This window comes from Rhinatrema bivittatum, chromosome 2, assembly GCF_901001135.1.
Source record: "Rhinatrema bivittatum chromosome 2, aRhiBiv1.1, whole genome shotgun sequence".
Lineage (NCBI taxonomy): Eukaryota > Metazoa > Chordata > Amphibia > Gymnophiona > Rhinatrematidae > Rhinatrema > Rhinatrema bivittatum.
Window position 1 is genome coordinate 136,637,676 of NC_042616.1, and position 16,789 is coordinate 136,654,464.

At 41.1% G+C, this 16,789-nt stretch overlaps 1 protein-coding gene across 1 annotated transcript in view; it reads right to left on the bottom strand.

Moving 5' to 3' along the window:
* The window catches only part of APBB1IP (amyloid beta precursor protein binding family B member 1 interacting protein), a 281,248-nt gene that overhangs the window by 16,361 nt on the left and 248,098 nt on the right, over positions 1-16,789 (bottom strand). Inside the window, exon 12 of the mRNA XM_029588668.1 lies at positions 15,867-15,965. Coding sequence (XP_029444528.1) covers positions 15,867-15,965 — 99 coding nt within the window. The remainder of the gene's footprint in view (positions 1-15,866; positions 15,966-16,789) is intronic.

Below are 16,789 nucleotides of genomic sequence, written 5' to 3' on the forward strand. Positions count from 1 at the left end.
CTACCCTTGGAATTTCCTTGTATTTGGAAAGCTGCTTTATGGTGTGCAGATCTTGATATTCTGACTGATAAAAAGTGTACAACTCTTCTGAACTGATAGAAATGAGCTCCTTTTCAAACAGCATCTCTGAAGCAAGTTTTCAAGTCTGGCAATTCTTCCTCTGACTCCAGCCTGAAACTCTACTTTTTAAACACTTAAGGCAATTTGTCAAGAAAACCAAGGAGTTTGTGTCTAACTCCCCTTTCACTACTCTTTAATTCTGTTACTCTCACTCTTAGGATCCTCCTAGACCCCAAGAATTCTCCCTAATCCTGGAGGCCTGGGATCTTCCCCCTTAAGTCCAAGCCACCTTCCTAGGGTAGGAGATGACAGATAAGAACATGAGCCAAAGGTGGTTCGTGAGTTTTATGGAAACACACTCCTTGGAAGATACCTCTCACTGGGGTGTGTCTGAAAACCAAAATACTCCTTCTTTCTAACCTCATAATCCAGTGTCTGTGGAGATAATGATGCAAATAGTAGGGGACACAATTTGGAACATCATTACATTAAACACGTATAGGAAGTTTATTCCTACTCAATGTACATATTCAGAGTAGTGTTCCTGTATACAGCCTTGTTTGTAGTGATGGTAAAATACAAGTCTTCTCTGCCAACTCTCACAAACTGTTGTACTTTCATGATATGTCAACAGATTTTTATGTGCACCACAACATTACAATGCATATAAAAACCTGTTAGCACGTGCTCTCTTCATAAAATGCAAAAAAACCCACCAAACAAACAAATCAAAACAGAAGCCAAGAACGTACTTGACAACATTTTTCAAACATAATCAAGCTTTCATAATTCCCACATGTAAACTCTCAAATCTCAGCACATGTTGTACCATAGTGTTTCTGCTGATACTAGGTCAAAGACAGACAGACAGATGGTCAAAATCCCTTCATAAGTAGGGTCCTACAGAGGTCACTTGATGTAGTCAGAGCATGAGGACGTAGTCCTTGGTAGCTCTGGGGCCCCACTCCCCGTATCGACCTACATCTGCTTTTAAAATTTGTGGCTATCAGCGATAAATATATCTAACGAATAAAAGAACATAAACTGTTCTACAGAAGTGATTTTTGCAACTATTTGAGTTTTGGATGATGACAAAGGCTCTCAGAAAGGAGATGGTCAAACCTGCGGTAAGCAAGATGATGGGCTGCCCAAGTGATCCACCGTCACCAGCGTCAGTTGGAGGAGAAACAGCAGATATTGCAACTAGAATTTTAACTGCAATAGACACTGAGTTAGACAAAATATATGCTCGATTTGATTAACCAGAGGTGTTATTTACTGATGATTCCTGGCATATTGCCGATGTCAAAATGCATCTCATGAGATTGGACGAGTGGGCACAAACCTTGGAGCAAGAGATGACCTTACTTAAGTCGGAAGTGGCAAAAACAAACCTCAAATTGAAAAATCTTGAGAATCACTCTCGTAGTAATAATCTGCGGTTTATAGGTCTCACGGAATCTATTAGTGACTGTGAACTCCATGAAAAGCTGGAAGTCTGGCTGTAGGCAAAGCTGAACATGGATGCGGTGCATGGGAAACATCATAGAGAAAGCAAATGGTTTAGGAGTGCTTGGCAGGAGCCAAGGGAGGCCTAGATCTGTGATTATGTGATTTTTGAATTTCCAGCATAAAGAGGAGATACTGAGGCAATATCATCAGAATATTCAGCAGTGGTTTCCACTATGAGGAAAACTTTTGCTCTCATATGTTCTAAATTAATGCAGCAGCAAGTGCATTTTGTTTTACAATTCCTGGCAAGGAGTTACTTATATAATGTGACTCTTACATTATTATTGAAGACACATACAAAAAAAATCAGATCTACTTATCTCAATCAAGCATCTACTAAACTCCCTGAAACTCATAATCAACTTCGACAAAACTGAAATCTTACTCAAGGATAAAAAACCCAATCCAACTCCGCCACCCCTGACAATTCTAGATAAACAAATGATACCTATAATCCCTACCTCCCATACCAGGAACCTTGGAGTTACCATCAATGCTGAACTCTGTTTCAAATCCCACATAGTAAATAAAACGAAAGAAGGATACCACAAGCTACTAACCCTAAGACATATAAAACCATTTCTCAACCCTTCTGACTTCAGAACCGTCCTCCAACTGCTTATTTTCTCCACCTTCGACTACTGCAACTCATTACTTATTGGAATCCCTGCATCATCCCTCAAACCACTCCAAATACTGCAGAACTCAGCTGCCAGAATCCATATAGGAAAAAAAAAGAAATGAGCACATAACACCCATCTTGTCCTCTCTTCACTGGCTGCCTATTTCTGCACGAATTACCTACAAATCAATGACCATCATTCACAAAATCCTAAACTATGATCTTCATGGACTAAAAGGCTTAAATATAACCCCACAAAACCCACAAAGAAACCTACGCTCTAACAACGCAGGTTACTTAAACATCCCCACCATAAAAGACGCTCATCTTTCAACTATACGAGAAAGAGCATTTTCCATTGCTTCCCCCAAAATTTGGAACACCCTACCCAAAGACCCGAGGACCCAGCACAACCTGAAAACATTTAAAAAAGACCTAAAAACTTTTTTATTCCGCAAATTCTATTCTAACTATCAGACACCTGATCATCTCAGCTCTCAGCCTAACTCACATACATAATCCTCTTTCTTCATGCTCTCCTGATGTACCCCCCTACCCTCCCTTTTCACCCCTCCCTCCTCTTACGTAATATGTTAAGTTTTTATGAAAATGTTCTCTTCACTCTACTGTTTCTCAACTAAGAAAAAATGTATGTTGTTCTCAAAACTCTACTGTTCACAATTACTTTTAATTGCATTTTATTATATGATAATTGCATATTTTGTAAACCGTTATGATGGCTCTACCGAATAACGGTATATAAAACTCTACAAATAAATAAATAAATAAATTTGACATTGCGAAGGAAGCCGAGGAATTCTTTCATACTCGATTGAAAGCACCAGAGAATCGAGGAGGTGAATGAGAGACTTTCAATAATGAAATAAGGCCACAGCTATGGATGTTTTTGTGATTGAGGAGCCTAAAGAATGGAGGACAGGGATTTTTTTTCTCTCTATCTTCCTGTCCTTCTATGGGAGTAAGAGCAAATTGTGGGTTTGAGGATAAGCTTGTTATCATAGGCTCTGATATATTACCAGATGTAGCAATGTTCTCCATGATAACACAAGTGTTGAATTGCTCAATAAAAATTTTACATGCGTTTCTAGGTATCAGGGAATTAGGGCTCCAATGCAAATAGACCATGTTTCCTCTAGTTCATGTTTGAGCTAATGATGAGAGTTATAATTAGCATTCTTGGGTTTATTATGGGTTTTTGAGTGGGAATGAGGACAGGGAAGGAGGAGTGGGGAGGGTGTGAAGGATACAGTTGGGAAAAGGGGAGACAACTAGATAAACACAATGTTGTTTGACAATTAATGTGCCTCTACTGCCTAAGGTTGGGGATTGAGACTAGATGGACAGAGTTGGAGCCTATGCTAGGGGGCTCTAATTGGTTAATGATACGCTCAGAATTCTGTTCAGAATGGCAATTTCCCAAATATCTTTATAATGATTTAGAATTCCGAGAGCATTTATCAAAAAGGTGGGAAATTTTTCTTGCAAATAATGAGATGCATCAAGAAATGCCTATAATTATTTTGGGAAACTGCCAAAATAGTGTTGTGGGGTGATATAATTTCTATGTTGCAGCAAAGAAAAAAGCTATAGCTGCGAGTATCTTAGCATTAGAAAAGCAATTGCATCTTGATAACAAAGGTATGAGTGGGTTTTAAATACATTTAATAGAGAACTATTTAAGGCAATACAGTCAGTTTTAAATACATTACTCCATCAGAGAACCAAAAAGGCAATTATGTACTATAGATGTACATTTTATCAACATGGAAATAAAGTGGGGAAAACTTTGGCTAACTTAACAAAAATCTGGACACAAGTCAAATATTTGGCAATTCTATGTAATGAAGCAGGAATTATGTTAAATTCAGGAAAAGATATTAGTGCCATCTTTAAAAATTATTATCAAGCCTTCTATACAGTTGCTTCGGGAGACTCACAAGATATTAGAGTATATCTGCAAGCGATCAGACTTCCGCGTATAACTGCAGACCAAGTATTGAAATTAAACCAGCCAATACAGTTGCAGGAAATAATGCAGGGCATTAAGGATGCTAAATTACTGAAGACTCCGGGCCCAGATGGGTTTTCATTGGAATTTTATAAGCTTCTCTCTCAGAAAATAGTAGCTCCGTTGGAAAAAATGTTTGAGAACTTAGTGGAGTTAGGTTGCTTTCCATTAGCTGCTAACAAAGCTATAATCACAGTGTTACCAAAAGGGGGTAGAGATCCAATCTCTCCAGCATCTTAACATCCAATTTCTTTATTAGACTTTGATGTTAAACTTTAGCAAAACTATCAGCAAACCATCTGGCAAAAATCCTGCCCACACTTATTGGGGAAGAACAAGTAGGCTTTGCATAGGGTTGCTATACAATAAAAAATATGCATAGAATTAGCGCAACTTCAGAGAGTAGTAAAAGTAAACAAATACCATCTCTGATGCTAAGCCCGGATGTTGAGAAGGCAAATGATTGCTTAAAATGGGAATTTATGTTTCAAACATTACAGGCCTTTGGGATAGCAGGCTATTTTGTACAAGTTTTGGTGTTTTAATTCTAAACTATCTTTTCATCACCATATTAAGGGTGTAATTTGAAATGGCTTTTTTTTAGAGTCCTACATGGCCTCAAGAATCTGCTTGAATCGCACAATTTTAAATTGGTTGTTCAAGCCTCTGTGCTGCCTACTATGGATTACTGCAATGCTATATACCTTGGGCTTCCAGATGTAGTGATAAAACCCTTACAACTTCTTCTCAATTCTTCAGCACATCTAGTCAGTGGAAAGAGACGCTCAGACCATATTTCTCTTATGCTACATCATCATCATACATACTATCTAGATGATCATCAAATACTCTTCCCATCCCAATTTGGGTTCAGAAAGTACCACAGCACGGAAACGCTTTTGATTTCACTTTCAGAGGTGCTACTAAAAGCTTTAGATGCTGGTAAAACATATCTCATCGCCCTCCTTGATATATCTGCTGCGTTTGACACGGTAAATCACAACACCCTCTTTATCTGCCTCTCTGAAATAGGTATCTCTGGATCGGCACTACTATGGTTTCAGTCATTCCTAAGCAATAGATCTTATAGTGTTAGATGTGGACGAAGTGAATCCAAGCCAAGAATCCTCTCTCAAGGAGTCCCCCAAGGATCCTCTCTCTCCTCCACACTATTTAATATCTACCTTTCACCATTATGCAGGTTACTTTCAAAAATGGGTCTTCAACACTTCATCTACGCAGATGATGATCAGATATTCATTCCTATTACCAGCACAATCACAAATGCCCTGAGCACTTGGAAGACAGCTGTATTAGAAATTAAAACAATCCTCTCAGACAACCAATTGGCTATCAATACCAATAAAACTGAGCTTATTATAATTTCACCTCCTAAAAATACAACACTGATTAATTCTGGTACTACACAAGACATCTCCACTATGTCACAGCAAGTACGCAGCCTTGGTATCATCATTGACAGCAATCTCACGTTCAAAAAATTCATTGCGGATACGGTTAAAAATGGTTTCTTTAAACTACACACGCTTAAACGTATTAAACCTCTTTTATACCAATTTTTATACCGATTTGAAGCTCCAGGGAGGACGATTCAGAACCAATGTCAGGAAGTATTTCTTCACGGAGAGGGTGGTGGATGCCTGGAATGCCCTTCCGGAGGAAGTGGTGAAGACCAGAACTGTGAAGGACTTCAAAGGGGCATGGGATAAACACTGTGGATCCATAAAGTCAAGAGGCCGCCAATGAAGAGTGGGTGACTCGCCAGAATGATGGCTACTGCCTGGACACAATACCCTTATTCAATAAACATACACATGGTTACTGTGACTCCAACATCACTCTAAGCTTCAACAGCAAGAGGAAATGTGGAAAAAAGGATTTGCACTCACAAAGCCGGGAGTAGCTGGCTTGTTACGGCGGTTACTACCCCAAACCAAATGTGCCTGATACTTCACTTTCGATGCACATCCAGCATAGCTCTCTGCTCCAACGGCAGGGGAGAAGAAAAACTGATACTTCACGTATACCCAGCATAGCTTCAACGGCAGGGGAGAAGAAAAAAGGATTCACACTCACAAAGCGGGGAGTAGCTGGCTTGTTACGGCGGTTACTACCCCAAACCAAATGTGCCTGATACTTCACTTTAGATGCATATCCAGCATAGCTCTCTGCTTCAACGGCAGGGGAGAAGAAAAACAACCAATAAGGGCTGTATAACATAGTCTGGGTTAAAACAAATAAGCATGGGTGTAGCTTGCTTATTGCGGCGGTTACTACCCCTACTACCCCCTAACTAATCAAGCTAGATATTTCACTTGGATGCAGCTCCATCACTGCTCTCTACATTAATGGTGGGGGAGGAAGGGAAATAGAACCAAGAGCTAAAAGAAACAGATAAGTATGAGAGAAAAAATGTGTGAAGCTTGCTGGGCAGACTGGTTGGGCCGTTTGGTCTTCTTCTGCCGTCATTTCTATGTTTCTATGTTTCTATGTTTCTATGTAATATGATTTCCGCACAGTCTTACAAGCAACTATTTTATCCAAGATTGATTACTGCAATGCTCTGCTACTGGGTCTACCTAAAGCTACTATCCAACCTTTGCAAATGTTGCAAAATGCAGCTGCTCGCATTATCACTGACACAAGCCGCCACGAGCATATTACTCCAGCACTTCAGTCTTTGCACTGGCTACCCGTTGCTTCCAGGATAATATATAAATCTATGACGCTGATACATAAAGCCATTCAAAACAGAGATATGCTCTGGTTCACCGATCATCTTCAATTCAAAACTTCATCCCGCCCAACGAGATTCCAGCATTTAGCCAAACTAAAAATCCCAGCACCCAATCTGACCAAACTTTCTAGCACAAAAGAACGATCATTCATCATTGCTGGTTCAACAATATGGAACACCATGCCCTCCGAATTACGCCAGGAACTTTGTCACAAAAAATTTAAACAAAATCTTAAAACCTGGTTATTTAAAAAAGCCTACTATTAATGAGCTGAATCCTCTACTCTTTTTCCTAATTTCCACAGTCTACCATATATTGTTTTCATTCTATTAATACAAAGTTATACATGGTATTATACTTGTTCAGTTTATATATTACATTGTAAAGCGAAATGCTGAATTATTGTTTGAATGTAAACCGAGGTGATGTTACTTACGTACCCCGGTATATAAAAATCTGTAAATAAATAAATAAATAAATCTTCAATGGTTGCCTATTTGGTACAGGATTCAATCTAAGATTCTGCTCTTGACGCACAAAGGGCCGGATTTTCAAAAGGTTACATGCGTAACTGGGCTTACATGCAATAAGGGGTAGGGGTGGGGTCAGAGGCTCCCGGCACAGTGGCCATTTGCTGCTGTGCCGGGGATCGCGAGCGGCAATTGGCCAGCGCGCACAACTTACTTCAGCCCCTGGGCTGAAGTAAGTTTTAAAACAAAAAAAAGAAGAAAAAGGTAGGGGGAAAAGGGCGGGGAAGGGAAGGTGGGGGGGGGGGGGTAGGGAACGGGGGAAGGCAGCATGGCTCGGCACGTGCAAGGTGCACAATTATGCACCCCTTTGCGCGCGCCGACCCCCAGTTTTATAACCTGCGCGTGCCTGCACGTGCATGTTATAAATTTGGGCGAACATGTGTGCGCACTTCTGAAAATCTACCCCAAACTGCTTAGCACCTCTTCCTTTCTGTGGATTAATTTGCTTCTTCGTATTTACCAACCAGCTAGGAATCTCAGATCACAGGAGAAGGGGGCTCCTTGAGGTACCAACTGTGAGAATAGCGAGGTTGTAAACTTCAAAAGAATGTGCCTTTTCTGTGGCAGCACCTTTAATGTGGAATTTTATTCCTGCATCTTTAAGACTTATGGAGTGCAAAAAAACTTTAAAAGTTGCACTAAAAACTTTTCTGGTTAAGTTAGCATTTACCTAAACTATACATTTTTGAACCTGATTTATGCTGATTGTTGGTGACTGGGCCATATATATATTATATGTCATGTCATGTATTGTTTTATTGTTATATTGTGTATGTTTTATTTTTTAAATCACTTTGAGCTTTTGCACAAAAGCGATTAAGAAATTTTAATAAAAACCAAACAAAACTAAACTAACCCACAGGCGTAAATCTCTGTTAATTGTTATAACTCAAATATTATTGATTTAAGTAGAGGAGCAAGACATGGATGCTCATTATCCCCATGATTATTTATTCTATCATTAGAGTTGCCTCTCATGAATATTTGGAATAATAATTTGATGCAAGGTATTCCTCTAGAACAGTGGTTCTCAATCTTTTTTCTGTTGGGACACACCTGACAGATGGTTCTTACTGAACACACTGAACACTTGACCATCATAGGGCTAAATGTAAAAGTACAGTTTGCATCCACAGGAACCCCCCTGACCCACAATTATGGATGTAAAGCAGAATTATGACATTCCCAGTACAACTCACCTTACAAAAAATATATTCTGGTTCTAGTGTCATCTCAGTAACAGCAACACAAACTCCAACTACCAGGCTCAATAACCCTACTTATGAAAAGACAGCAGTTTATCACTAATGCATGTCCTCTTGAGAAAATACAACAAAAAAGACTGATACAGTAAAACACCTTACCTTGGTCACATTCCCATAATCACTTTCTTTCTCTCTCACACACACATACCAGTCACACTCACATACCAGTTTCTATCTCTCACACACCAATCATCTCCTTACCAGTCTTTCTCTTACACACACACACACACCAGTCACCTTCCCGATCAGTCTCTCTCTCTCATGCGCACACACACACACACACACACACACACACACACAGGCTTCCCACTCCCATGTTCTATCATACATATACACGCTTCTCACTCCCATGCTATGTTTCACACACACCCACACACCCAGGTTTCACACTCCTATGCTAGCTCTCTCCACATGCACAGGCTTCTCATTCCCACAATCACTTTCTCTCTCTCACACACACACACAAGTCATCTTGCTGACCAGTCACTTCTATTGTCTCTCCTATATACACACATCACCTCTCTGACCAGTTTCTCTTAATCACACATATGCTCTCTCTCACACACTTTACATAGATGATCTCAAACAAATGCTCTCACTTACACACAGGCTCTCAGTCACAGTTACACATGCACACTCTCAATCACACATACATTCTCTCACTTACACACAGGCTGGCTGGCTCTCTCATTTCCTACCCCCCCCCCCCCACCCCCCGAGCATAAATAGTAGCTGCAGCAGCCTCCTCCTCTAGCCTCCGCAGGCCAAGAAAGAAGAATCCCATCAGCCATGGGAGGCTAATTCTGCCATCTCCTGTGCCGATTTCTGGCTGCTTCTGATTTTGCTTCGGGCTCACGCTACTGCTCGGGGCTGCTGCTGCCGCTGCTACTTTTTCGTGCAGCATGGCTCATTCTTCTTCCTGCGCACCCCACTACACATCACTTCCTGTTCCAGGCCAGGGTGGGGGCAGGTGCAGGAAGAAGAAAGGACCCAGCCGCAGTTGGCAGCCTCCACTAACACTGCTGCTGTTCCCATCCGGGCTTGAACGTGCTCATAGCCCGGGCGGCAATGGCAGCAGTGGAAGATAGCCTGCCTCTCGCTCGTGAAGGAAGAAGGGGGAAGAGCAGTGGGAGACCGGTAGCATGCGACACACCTGCTGCTGCTTGGCGACTCACTGGTTGAGAAGCGCTGCTCTAGAATGCATCAAGCTAGTGGTATTTGCTGATGATATTTTACTACACATAGCGGACCCTAAACATTCTTTACAAGCTCTAGTAAGGGAAATGGATACTTATGGTAAGGTTGCTGGATTAAAATTAAATTTGGATGTGTGAGGTGCTACCTACTTTGAGTTGTGTATGGGAAAACTGGGGAGCAAATTTCCCAATGAGTTGGATGAATGATTCCTTTACTTATTTAGGGATAAAATTGCATGCTGATCCTGGGAAGGCATATAAAGTGAATTTTCAGAAATTACTAGAATCCACTAAAATGCTATTTCAGCATTGGTGGGATTTTCCTTTATCTTTAGTGGGCAGAGTGAATTTATTTCAAACAATTGTGTTTCCTAAGTGGCTTTACATGCTCCAAATGATACCTTGCTATACAGCCAGTCAAGAATATGCCACTTTTAGGAAGCTGTTAAGAAGCTTCCTGTGGAGAAAGGTGAAACAAGGTTGGCATTGATCAAATTGACTAGAAGGCGAGACAGAGGAGGCATGAGGTTAGCAGATTTATGGCTTTACTATGTGGCGTGTAATCTCAGACATGTGGCAGATTGGCTACATGTCTGAGTTCTACACACCAACAAAAATGGAACAGGAGAGGCTCTCTTCTTTTACCCTATGTTTTATTTTACATTCACCCTCTGCTATTTGGGGAAATACACAGAAAGAGAGTATTCTGGTTGCCCCATCGATTCGCACTTGCCGATATCTATGCTCAATGCTCCAATTAAATAGCTCAGTGTCACAATTGTTGCCTGTAATAGACAATCAGATTTTTGTAAAATGGGCCTCCCAAGGTTTGAAAATAGATTCTCAATTTTTAAGCGAGGAGGAAACAAAATCTTTCAGGCATTAACAGATTAATATAATTTGGATAAAAAACATTTATACGCATACTTGCAAATCAGACACTATATCCAGTCCCTTAAAGTGCAAGATTGGGCAAGTGAAAACAGAGTATTTATCTGCTGAATTTGATGTAGAGGACCCAATTCGACATACCATATCCTGTCTGAATCGATACCTGATTAATAGAAGAACAAATATAGAATGTAGAAAGCTTCGGCAAAACTGGAGCACTGAGTTTGAGTTCGACATGATGGAGGACCGATATTTGAATTGCTTTAAGCGAATAAAAACTCTCGTTTGTAATAATGAACTGGGTAAAATGCAGTATAAATTTCTTATGTGCTAGTATATTTCCTGAAAATTGGCATATAAAATAAGAATAACAGCTTCTGATGTATGTATTAAATGTAAGGCTATGTCTGGGACTTTAGGGCATCGATTTTGGGTATGTCCTGTGATTAGTTAATTCTGTGGATCAGTGGTGAAATACATTCAGAAGATTACCAAGGTAATGTTACCACTTCAACCGAATATACTGCTTTGAGCCAAAATTTATGAGGCTTTGGATCCGCAAATTGTTAGCCTTGGCCAAGACAGCATTGCATGTTAAAGCAGAGGCCTAGAGCATGAGAGAGCCTGTGTGTGTGCATGCATTGTATGTGAGTGAAGAGGAGATAGCCAGTGAATGTATGAATGCCTGTGTGTGTGTGTGCATTTATGTGAGGAAAAAAGAGATCCCTTCTTTATGAGGGAGGGCGAGAGAGAGCCAATATCTTTGTTCTCCTTTTCCAGTATCTTCAGTTCTTCAGTGGCCCTTCTCTATGTCTCCAGTTCCTATAGTCAGTCTCCAGGTCATCTTTGTCTCTTCATCTGGCTGCCTATTCTGCTCCTTGCCATCCTGCCATGTCTAGGAGTCAGGTAGTGGTATATGACCACTGCCTGACTCCTGGTCCTTCTCACTTGCCGCCTGCCTGTGTGTGTGCGTGCATTTATGTGAGGGAAAAAATAGATCCCTTGTTTATGAGAGAGGGCGAGAGAGAGCCAATGTCTTCACTCTCCTGTTCCAGCATCTTCATTTTCCTGTTCCAGCATCTTCAGTTCTTCAGTGGCCCTTTTCTATAAAGAGACAAATATGAACTGGAGACATATAGAAGAGCCACTGAAGAACTGAAGATGCTGGAACAGGAGAATGAAGCTATCAAAGAACTGAAGATGCTGGAACAGTAGAACGAAGACATTGGCTCTCTCTCGCCCTCCCTCATAAACAAGGGATCTCTTTTTTCCTCACATAAATGCACGCACACACACACAGGCATTCATACATTCACTGGCTATCTCTTCACTCACATACAATGCATGCACAACACAGGCTTTCTCGTGCTCTAGGCCTCTGCTTCAACATGCAATACTCACTGGGCCTTCACTTGTTGCTCTGTGGGCGGGAGGGGAAGTGCTGGTGGCCCTGCTAGACCTCTTTCCTCTCTCCAGCCCAACATCATCTCCCCTTCCCCCTTCTTTTTCCCTTTCCCTTTCCCCTTCCCCTCCAACCCCAGCAATAACTCCTCTTCCTCTTCCCCTTCCCCTTGAACCCCAACATAATCTCCTCTTCCCCTTCCCCTTCAACTCTAATACCATCCCCCCCAACCCAGCACAGCACCAGAACTATCACCATCTCCACTTCCCTCTACCCAGCCCAGCCCAACCTAACCCAGCCTAGCCTAGCCCACCCCAGGATCATCAATTTTTTCCTACCAGCATTTCACCTCCCTCAGCAGTGCAGTAGCACCCCGGGGCCTTCCTCTTCCAGCAGTGGTGCTGCAGCACTCCTGGACCTCCTTCGTCCACCGGCATCGGGCAGTTCTGGGCCTCCTCTCTGCATTGGCGGTGCAGCAGCACTCTCAGGCCTTCTTCCTCTGCTGGCAATGATTAGTTTTAAGACTCCTTCCTCTATCTGTGGTAGTGTGGCAGCAACGGCGGCACTTCCAGGTGACCTTCCTCTTTTCGCGGTGCTGGGGCAGCAGCAGCAGCAGCAGCAAAAATCTCAGAGCCTCTTCCTCTGTCCACAAGGGTGGAGCAACGGCAATCCCTGGCCTCTCTCCTTCACTGGTGACAGCAGCAGCAGTTTTGGGTAGCAGAGTCTCCCTCTTCCTTTGCTGGCATGCAGCTTGGCTCCAGCTTCGTGCAGTGAGTGTTTCTGCGCCTGCTCCTTATGTCACACGCTGGCTTGAGGGAGGATGAGGGGAGAGCATGAGACTACCATGGCCCAGGAGGAATCTCGTTGGCAACAGGGACGCTCTGGGCTACAGGAGATTCAGGTGTTACTGCCAACATAAGTGTTGTGCTGGGCTGCAGGGTTAAAATACGGACAATCTCCAGACATTTCAGCCCTCCGTCTGGCTTCCGGACACTGCCTTTAAATTCAGTGCCGTCTGGAGAAAATCCAGACAGTTGGCTACCCTACTTGAAATTTTGGACAATTCTTTGCCTTATTGGAGGCCTCTGATGCTGTATTAGCAAAACTTTCTACTTTTTTTTATTTCTCTGGTTTTGGACTTTGACAGAGACTGGCTCCTCAGCATGCATTTTAGGCATCGTGGCGGTACTTTTCTTCAGTGTCATAACATGGCCTTCCCAGATGTGGCAAAAACAGCACAAAAGGAAAGGAAGCAATTCCTCTTAATCAGACCTAGGGTTTTGCAACTGGGAGCTCAATTCTTTCCTTGGAAATGTTGTGTCAAATACAGAAATCCTATGTATGTATTTTTCAAACCTAATTAATTCTCTTTTTTATTAGCTGATAAAATCGTCTCTTTGCAGCCCCCTGGTGCACCCAATGTTCCGATCTAGATGACTATATAAGTTCAGCTCTCACTTGAGAGCTCCCTTTGAGCTTTGCTGATGGCTTGTCTTTTTTTTCCCCTGTGTTATGAGGTTGAAGGTTTTCTTTCTTTTGTTATCTTAAGATTGAGATCTTGAATTACCCACTATTGCGGACTTGATCTTTAGCTGAAATGTATATTTCCTCTTGTTAATTTATTGGTTCACGTTTCTTTTTGGTATCAGCTTGTGATTTTCTTTCTCAAGGTTACCTTGATGTGTGGTTTCTGTGTATATATATATATATATATATATGTTAAATTATATAAATAAAAATATTTTAAAAAATCACTAAAAAGTAAATGTCCTTTTTTTGATTCTGAATTTTCTGTCATTTGAGAGGCAATATTAATATACTTGGTAGGTTCCTTCTATATAGCCAATCCCAATCAATAATTAAAAGAATACATGCTGTAAAATGTTTTTGTAAAAAAAGCTACTAAAATTGGTATAGAACATTTGTCTTGATCAGCTTTCTTACTTCTATGATGTTTTCAGGATGAAAACATATAAAAAATAAGAAGATAATTGGCTTGCTTACAGAGCTAAGTGCAAAAGGTTGGATATAATCTTTTCCTTAGGCTTAAAATTTCATTCAAATGCTTGCCCCACCAAAATGTTCACCTGAAATGCCTCCTTTAATTATGTGACTTAACATAAATCTTCTCTAAAAAAAAAAAAAATATGTACAGGTGAATTTTCAATGGATTTAAAAAAGCATTTACATGCTTAAAATTGGGTTTTATGCATGCAAATGCACTTTACCAATGTAAGTGGCCTTTTGAACATCGCTACAATATATGCCATTGAATTGTCCATAGGATATTCATAACATATTATAACATACTATTGGTAGCAATGTTCAAAAGCCATTTATCCACATAAGTGCACTTAATGCAGGTAAATCCTATGGACAATTCAATGGCATATATTGTAGTAATTTTCAAAAGCTCACTTACACGGGTAAAGTGCCTTTACAAGTGTAAAACCCAGCTTTAAGTGAGCAATTTTCAAAATAATTTATACAAGTAAAATTAATTACTCTTGTAGCAATTTTAAAAAAGCCATTTATGAACAGCAAGTGCACATACACATGAATTTCCTGTGGATAATTCAATGATATATATTGTAGCAATTTGCAAAAGCCCACTTACACAGATAAAGTGCATTTACACATGTAAAACTCAATTAGTGTATAAATGCTTTAAAAAAAATCAGGCCCACTGCGTGTAAATGCTTTTGAAAATCAGACTCTTATATTTTACACAAAAATGTCATAAACATGCCTTAATTTAATTACCCTGCAGAATATAGAACTAAGGCTTAAATTAGGTGCAAGGCAAACCTTTGCACAAAAGAACTGTGCAGGTTGGAAAGCTGAAAAAAGTACCACAGCATTTTTTTTACTGATCCTTAGCTCTGGCTTTAGGGGTTAGAATACTAGCAAAAACAAACAAACAAAAAAAAGATGTTATACAGGAACCATAAACAGCAATAAGTAGCTTTTTGTTTTATTGGTTCTATTTGTGAATCACATTTTTTCAACCTACCCAAAGCAATGCACAACATAAATAAACATATAGCAACAATAAAATACAATGTCAATTAAACAATACACTATAGTCAGTCACATATTCAATATATGACAACAACCTCCCTTTTTATACCAGCAATCCTCCCAATAAACCAGATAACACCACACAATCTCACCATGTCCAAAAATACTGCTTGGAATAAGCATGCTTTTCTTTTCGTTTGGAACAAAATGTAAGCTTTTATCAACCTCACCTCCTAAAGGACACTATTTTAGATTTTTGGTGCTGACAAAAAATGGTCAATTTATGCTACAACAAAAAAACCCCTAACAAATATAATTTACAAAATAATGCTATAAACCAAAATGACCAAAACCAATTTATTCTGACATAATAAATTCATCAGCTCTTAGTGTTGGTTTACCTCATTTTATGGGTGTGACCCTAGATTTCTCACTCCTGGGGAAATATGGTAGTCTATGAGAAGATGTTTTAGGGCACTTCCAGGCTGTTTTAGGGCACAACCATTCATTTCATGCCGTACAGTACAGAAGAATAAATGACTTGGGGACAGGTGAAAGTTAAATGGTGGCTCAACTTACCTTAGCAATTCTTATTCCGGTTATCCACTGTTGCAGAGTCCATGAGTCATCACAGCACAAATGCTTGATATACTGGGACTCCTTCTGAATCTGAGGATGCTGCAAAGAATAAATCTTATTTTTAGAAAATAAACTTTAAGAAACAGAGGTTGATATTCAAAAAGGGTTTCATCAGGTAACTTTTGACAAACCCTAAATGTTAAATTTCCTTCTCCTCTCTGCAGCAGCATTTTAGATAGGTAAAAAGAGACAGGAGGGAGCCTCTGGGGGTAAAGCTAAAAGTTATCTGGCTAGCACTGCTAGACAGCTCGAACCAGATAAACTTACCCATGTGAGTCTGGTTAAAGAAATCACAATCCTAAAGCTACCTAGCTAAGTTTAGCTATGTACTTCCACTGAGTATCCGGCTAAAGTTACCCACGAAATGTTTCCATTCCCTCAAAATTAATAATTCAGAGGGGCAGTAACTTTAAAACAAGCACGAGGGTGCCCATACATGCACATATGAGCGCATGAGCAGATAGGCTGGAATTTTAAATCATGCATGCAGTTGTGCACACAGGGGCAGATTTTAAATTCTTGCGCGAGCGAGTACTTTTGTGCGCGCGCCGAGCCCAGCGTGGCCTGCCTGTTCCCTCCGAGGCCGCTCCGATTTCAAAGCGGCCTCAGAGGGAACTTTTCTTCGCCCTCCCCCCCACCTTCCCCTCCCTTCCCCTGCCTAACCCACCCCCCCAGCCCTATCTAAACCCCCCCCACCTTTGTTGGCAAAGTTACGCCTGCTTTCAGCAGGCGTAACTTTGCGCGCGTCGGCCGGCAGCCCCGCTCCATCCTCCGGTCCCGGGGGCTGGTCTGGAGGCCTCGACCATGCCCTCGGGCCGGCGCCACGCCCCCGGGCCCGCCCCCGAAATGCTGCGGCACGCCCC